We start from the raw sequence: 7,228 nt of genomic DNA, 5'->3' as shown, positions 1-7,228 counted from the left end.
GTAGACCACCCTTCGACAACGTATATATTATGTGCAATCGAGATGCCGCAATGAAATGTCAATTATCGATCGCGTGCGAGAAGGTAATTTCGATAGAGATCGCTTAATATCAGAAGGAAATTTTATATTTAATTCGTATAAATTTCCGTAAACAATTTTATGGTCGAAACGTTAACATGCCGTTGCTATTTTCTGGGTGTCCCAAAAAATGTATACACAGTTACTTAATAACAATTAAACCAATTAGTCCAATTAATTATACTGAAAAAAAAGAAAAATCAGACAGTTGTGACATTGTGAAGTACCAACAATGTTCGTAATGCTACATCTGTAGATCTTGTTTAATTTTTTTCGTGGTCGTATTTAGTGGTCTATCGAAAATTCTTCATTTTACATAAAGAGTCTCTGTCTACTTATGAGTTTACGAAAATCATAGCTGTCTCTATTGAAATATTTATTCGGAAATGTTTATCGATAAAAGATCGATTGTCAGGGGACTAATACGTAACCGCAGATAGGTGAATTCTAAATGCAATATATCTGGCTGGTATTACTTCCCACTTTAATGCATAGTGTTTAACATAGCGAAATATTTAACGTTACAAACAATGTCAATCGTCCTAGCAACAGGTGGTGTTAAAATTGTCAGATGACGCCACGTCTTCCTCGTCGTCCAGTACAAGACGAAGAGCAGTGAATAAGGAGAAGGCGTTTGAAATGTACTAAAAGATCGAAGAGCTTGTAGAGAATGGTACAAAGACATGTTACAGATGAAAAAATGTGTATAAATTTTTACCGAACAGTAATAATTCAAAGACAGTTGTGGAACGATGAATAAGAAGCTGACGATTATCGGCTTCTGCGGCACCAGCATCTGATACACTGTTTTCTGCACGCTTAAATCTCGTTCGTACCACTTCACGTCGTAGACACTCCGAATTGCACCTGAACTCTGATTAGTAAATCATACTTGAGCAATTAGTCTTACTTAAATTTTCTTATTCAGAAGACTTTCCTTTTTTTCAAGGCGACACTTGTACGGTCGATATAAGTAAGTAAATGCACTGGTACGTGCCAAAAAATCAATGCTCAGAAATGCTCAAGATTCTTATTTAATACTTCTTGACAAAGTTCGCATGAGCAATTAACCCTAAGAATACTAGGGGAAGGGACGGGGAGAGCTCCTGAAACCCACAGCTTCAAAAATGTTAAATTTGAGTTATTTACATTCTGTAAAACGTTCTCAAAAAATTACTTATTGTTTTGTACTACTTTATGTTTAATTTACAAATTGCCCCATTGACGTATCTAGAAAAGTTTATAAGAAATCGAAAACTTACTGCGACCATTGTGAAATAGAAGCAACCACTAAATACATAAGTAAATATTTACATAATAATGAAATTAATTTTGGCAGATACCGTGTGACAATAGTCTCTCCCTCGCTCTCTGTTAGGTTTAATTTGTCCAACCTGTTTATGCTCTAATGAAATCGATTAAACCGAAATCCTGAAAGTACTCACTGATTTCCGAAAGTAGTGCAGTCGTTGGCGTTATACTTAGCCCATTAATGATTTGTTTCGAGTAATCTGTCATCAAATAATAACTCACCACTTCTATCAGACGATCGGCTGGCAACACGCACGAAAAAACTTCCAGCAACTCCGACAGAGCCACAAATATAAATTGCGATTTTATCAAAAACTCTCGACGCTGTTAAGGAATGTTTCATTTTAATAACATCGCAGTCCATTTCCGATGAGTCTGTGTTACTTTGGAATACTTACACCAATGATATTAAGACCGCAATTTACGAGGATTACGCTACTGATAAGTATTGTGCTCAAAGTTACGTATTGGACACCGTCAATGGTATCCAGTGCATACCTAAAATGGAGTATCATAAATCAGGAATCTTTATACCTCGATGCGAAGAGAACTATTTTTTAAACATTTCCGAATGTATCAGAAAAATATAATGTTCCCTTTAATTTGGTTACAAGTAGTAACAAGTATCATAGTTCAGGCATTCTACACTGATTTGCGAAAGTATTTTGACAGACAGAACGACCAATTTGCGACACTTCGCCGTGCTCTGATCCTTGTTCTTACCTTTTTACTTCGCGATACTTTTTCACGCATTCCTTCAAATCGGCGACGGTGACAGCCGATTGCAACTCTAGCATCACTATGTCGAATCTTGCCGCAGCGAATAGAACCAGCATCGCTGTCAGCGTGTTCAAGCTCACGCTTGAAACGTTTTGAAAAGCAAGGAATGCATGATTTAGGAAAATAACTGTCGTGACGGGTTCATAGTCGACGCGGAATGGATATTTGCAAAGTACAGGAAATTGCTGGTCTGAGAACCATGTTGTAACCACGACGACCGCCGCAGCAACGTAATAACCTATTGTGGAAATCCCATGAAATGGGGAATACGTGTCCACGTATCGTTGGAAGATAGCCATTTCGTACAGTTTTGCTTTCTCTAAATAATCCGTCATTACCTCGATTAATCGCTGCAATGATTAGGGTACATGTAAACTAGGGTGGCTCTTATTTACTCTTGATGAAAACTTTGCTTACGCCCCCTCTCTCCCGAATTGTTCTAATTAATAAAAAAAAATCTCTGCAAAGTTTGAGCTCGATCGGATAACGGGTAAATGTGTCCCTCCAACCCGGCACTTAAACACTAAAATAATTAATTGAATGCTCATAAAATCGTTTTTCTCGAATACCTTCGAAAATATTGACCGTATCAGAAATTATGTTAAGCAAAACGTGTAGATCTGGTGCGTCCTTTAGTTTGCGTCTTTTAAAATTAAAGATTCGAAAGAAAAACTCTCCAGCGCGAAATGACAAGAGAAAATGGTGCTTGAAATCACCTGAGGAGTCACCCCTTCCGGGTATCAAGAAAAGAATACAATTAACTCGTAGATATGTGGAAATATCTCACCTGAAAATGATCGTGCTGAAAGCCGCAGATAATTATATACGTGATGGTCTGACACATAGCAGCTATAAGACCGAACCCCTTGCCGAAAAGGACTGGATCATCGATGTTAATACAAAGGAACCAGACCGCAGGCAGGATCACTGCAATGTTGCATAAAACAGCCAGCACTTTCAGGATCACATAAAAGTAAACGTGAATTTTAGGAGCTGTCGAAGGCAGCGGCCAACCGCAGCACAAAGTCACGCTGTATTTGGTGAAAGCGATAGCCTTTTTCGGTGTCACGTTCGCGAACATCCTACAGCAAGAACAGGAGACAACCCGACTGTTCCCGAGCGAAAGAAATAATCCCTGTTCGAATTGCTTCGATAGTGACGTTAACACTACAATCTACCAAACGTTTTACAGCCGATCGGTTATCGAAGCAGAATGATTTTTCCCTGATAAGCGCATTTGATAGTCTGAAGGGGGATTCTACGCTTCCAACGGAGGAAGTACGAGGCAAATGAATTAGTAAACGGTGGCTGCAATATTTACAGTCATTTCGGGGGTAAGAACAACGTAGTGTTCGCGGGAATGTGTTACAATTTCTGTAACAGTGTAGATAGTACATAATGATAGTCTGAGAGCTTTATTTCCTACCTCCATTGATTTTTCTTGGATTTTCCATCCGTGCGAGCCTGGGACTGCACAGTCTTTCATCGGGCTGCGCCAATCACTTGTTCTCTATCCCGTGATTAACGGCAGCATATTTGATGATCTTGATGTGGCCAAGATTGATAGTTCGAGCATTTTTCTTGTGTTCAGTATATACGGTTTGGATTTACCATCGCCTCGGAAAGTATCGTAAGCTAACGATCACGGTTCTTAGGGAAATGAATCTTACTTAGTTTTACAGTGTTTACTTTTTATATATGTCCCAAATGCCTAGCCTATAAAAGTCTTAGAACTATCCCCACTGCCGCGGAGTATGTATCCCTGGCTAGGCCCGTATTTTGGACATAATCGAGTAAACACTGTATCCATAACTTGCTTCAACATCAATTTGTATGTATCCGGCAATCAAATTAAATTACAATTCAATGAACGATGTACTGTAAAATTTACAATAATGTAAGGTGCACCACGCGGGGCTCTACACGACCAAACGTGTTTCCCCTTTTTGTCTCTAAATTAATGAAACGAAATCATACAACAATATTTAGGAGGTTGTAGCAAGGGCGAGGCGTGAGAAAACGAAAAAACTGAATATGTAACGCAGCGATACCTTTATTTCAGAATCTAAACATGTCTTCACGTGATAACAAGTCTTCTAAAGTACGTGTATTTAATCAATGCAACATGAACTATTAGTTGATTTGGATGACAGAAAATCTGCGTCTTCGCCAAGCACCATTCGCAGAGCAGTGAATAACGAGACGGCGTTCGAAATGTACTGAAACAGCATAATTAATATTTAAATATTAAGACGACAGTGGATACATGCAGGATGAGTTTAATATAAATTGAACACATACAGAGCAGTAATATTCCAAGGAAAGTCTCGGGATGAAGCACTTAAAACTGATGACAACAGGCTTCTGAGGTATCAAGATGCGAAGCACAGTTTTCTGCACTCCCAGTGCTTGATCGTACCATGTCGATTCGTAAGCACCTCGAACGGCATTTGTACTCTAATTGCGACGAGTAGATGAAACCGATGCGGAAACAAATGAAAATAGTAAATTAACCACTCAAGTCGGTAATATCGCACGGAGTTAAACTTCACCTTGGCAAACCAGAAATTTTTAATTTCTTTACTACACAATCTTGTACGTCTTGACGAGAAAATGTCAAAAATCGAAGTTTTAAGGCGAGGAATATAAAAATTAACTTGAAATTTTGAAAGTGTATTAATGAAACTCGAAATTTTAATTTAATAGACAATGAGGTTCTGTAGACGTACGCGTGTATGTCGAATCGCATGCAGGAACGAATAAAAGAAGTAAATTAACTTTGACAAACGAGAAACTCTTAAATGAACTTTCATATCAACGAATTCGTTTGAAATTCAAAACTTACCGCATTTATCAAAGCGTCAGCTGGCAAAGCGCACATGAGAACCTCCATCAATGTCGTCCCAGCCAAGAACATAAACTGCAGTTTTACCACAAAGGGTTGCCGCTATTTATGAAAATACCATTTACGCTGCCATTCATTGCACTACTGAATCGTGTCATAGTTGTTTCAAGTACTCACTCCTATAATATTCAGACCACAAAGTACAAGATCTACACTGCTAAACATTATCGTGAACCAAACTATGTACTGAGTAGCATCGGTGACATCCTTTGCAAATCTAAACAAAACCAACACAATCTCGTGGTAGTTATTCATCTCGTGATCTTTAAAGAAAAGAAACTTATCTCTAACGAAATTAATATTATGTAGAAAACGGTTATCGCTTCGAGTGTGATTGATTTGAAAATATACTGTCGATGACACAGCCACCGGAGCTTTTTTTTGTTATACCCAGTTTAGGAACTTGGCGACAATTTGGTGAATTTTCATGTTAAGTTATATTTCTAATCGTAGAAATTTCATCGTGAGCAAAATATTTATGATCACAATTCACAAAATCACTTAAACGTTCTGTATAAGTAGACTGCGGATTTTATGCATCTATTGCAAACATGACAGGTTGCAACGTGAAACTGTAATGACGTTAGAAAAGTTTAGGAATATTGTTATGTCATTTTCGAGTTACTAAAATTATTGAAATACTTATATTTCATTTACAAATTAGGCAATGTTGAATTTTGCATAACGATTCGTAATCTATTCGTAAATCCTGAATGCACAATTACTTTTGATCTTGCTGCGTTGTTCCATGTACATCTTTATTTCATTAACATTATTATGATTCAGTGTCGCCAGGTGAGGGGAGTTAACTCGAATTGAGAGGAACGCAGTCCTCTTCCAGTACCGGATGAGTCTCGTGACATTGTGTCACGTGCACCACAAAGATGAAACGCGTCACGTGACCGGGACTTGGCGGAAGCGCGAAGGAATAGCGACACTGTTGTGACTGTACAAAATTCTTTGACCCAGCCTTACCTGGTCACCGAATAATACTTTTTCACACACATGGCCAAAGCATCGACGCTGGTAGACTCCCTCAGATCTATCATCAGTATCTCGTACCTCGCTGCGGTGTACAGAAGGAACATTGCTGCGAACATGTTCACGCTGACCGATGCGGAGCATTGAAGGCCGACAAAGGTTTGGTGTAGTGTGATTATAGTCTTCACGGGTTCGTAGTCGACGCGGAATGGATACTCTGAGACCGCTGGGAACGGCTGAGGTAGAAAAACACTTCCGAAAAGGACGACGATTGGAGATACGTAATACCACATCACAGTCAACCCGTAAAACCTGCAGTACGTGTCGACGTATCGTTGATAGACGTCCCTCTCGTAAGACTTCGCGTTCTTTAAGGAAACCGTTATATCCTCAATCAAACGCTGTAACACGTCGCCGAAGTTACATTACATGTCAAATACAGTGGTGATTCGATAATTGTCCACAACATAGGTCTGGCGAGGGAAATATATCGGATTCTTTGATTCATCCCGAAACTTGTATCGCTCATTACGCAAGTAAATATCATGGGAATTACGATTACCTGATATGCTCGTCTTTAAGGCATACCGTAAAATGAACGTCATATTCCTTACCTGACAGCGATCATGTTGAATGCCTGTAATCAATATTTGTGTTAGAGTGTGGGCACAAGCTAATGCCATGAGGATCGCCTTCGTGAATTTGGTTGGGTCGCCAACGTGGAGAATCGCTGCGTAGAATGCTGGCAAGAATAATGCAAGCGCGCTAATAGCACTCGACACTTTGAACATTCTGTAACACAAGACCTGAGCTCTCGTAGCCACCGATGGCAGTGGCCAGCCGCAGGTCAAACCTATGCTAAGTCGAACGAAGGCCATTGCCTTCTCTGGCATCACGTTTTCGAACATTGTAGCACTGGCCAAACGGATCAAATTGAATATCTCGAATCACGGAAACGCACTGTAATCGAATTTCTCCGAGATACCACGTTAATACTGCGGTAACGTAAACTTTTGCTTGGTTCAGTGCGCAGCGAACAGACACTGAGGAAGAAGCTTTCTTTCATATCTGTTGGCGAAGAAAGTAATTAATAATTCACTCACCTCTCAAAGTAACTATATACGAGCGCTCGCGGAAGTAACTCATCCACACGTGTTGAACGCAAGATGGGCG

General features: G+C 39.5%; 2 protein-coding genes across 2 annotated transcripts; both read right to left on the bottom strand.

Moving 5' to 3' along the window:
• Positions 1-547: 547 nt before the first annotated feature.
• Positions 548-3,395, bottom strand: LOC143361246 (uncharacterized). The gene is made up of 6 exons (XM_076800490.1): positions 2,957-3,395; positions 2,113-2,519; positions 1,788-1,887; positions 1,612-1,713; positions 797-952; positions 548-722 (listed from the first exon to the last, which is right to left on the bottom strand). The coding sequence occupies exons 1-6, from the start codon at positions 3,248-3,250 to the stop codon at positions 621-623; spliced, it is 1,161 nt and encodes a 386-aa protein (XP_076656605.1). The 5' UTR covers positions 3,251-3,395; the 3' UTR covers positions 548-620.
• LOC143361346 (uncharacterized) lies at positions 3,370-6,963 on the bottom strand. The gene is made up of 5 exons (XM_076800681.1): positions 6,670-6,963; positions 6,050-6,456; positions 5,192-5,291; positions 5,015-5,089; positions 3,370-3,477 (listed from the first exon to the last, which is right to left on the bottom strand). The coding sequence occupies exons 1-5, from the start codon at positions 6,961-6,963 to the stop codon at positions 3,370-3,372; spliced, it is 984 nt and encodes a 327-aa protein (XP_076656796.1).
• Positions 6,964-7,228: the final 265 nt, after the last annotated feature.

The sequence above is a fragment of the Halictus rubicundus genome, chromosome 15 (genome assembly GCF_050948215.1).
Source record: "Halictus rubicundus isolate RS-2024b chromosome 15, iyHalRubi1_principal, whole genome shotgun sequence".
Classification (NCBI taxonomy): domain Eukaryota; kingdom Metazoa; phylum Arthropoda; class Insecta; order Hymenoptera; family Halictidae; genus Halictus; species Halictus rubicundus.
Note: the sequence above shows the minus strand (reverse complement) of the source record. Positions and strands in the feature narration are given on the sequence as shown.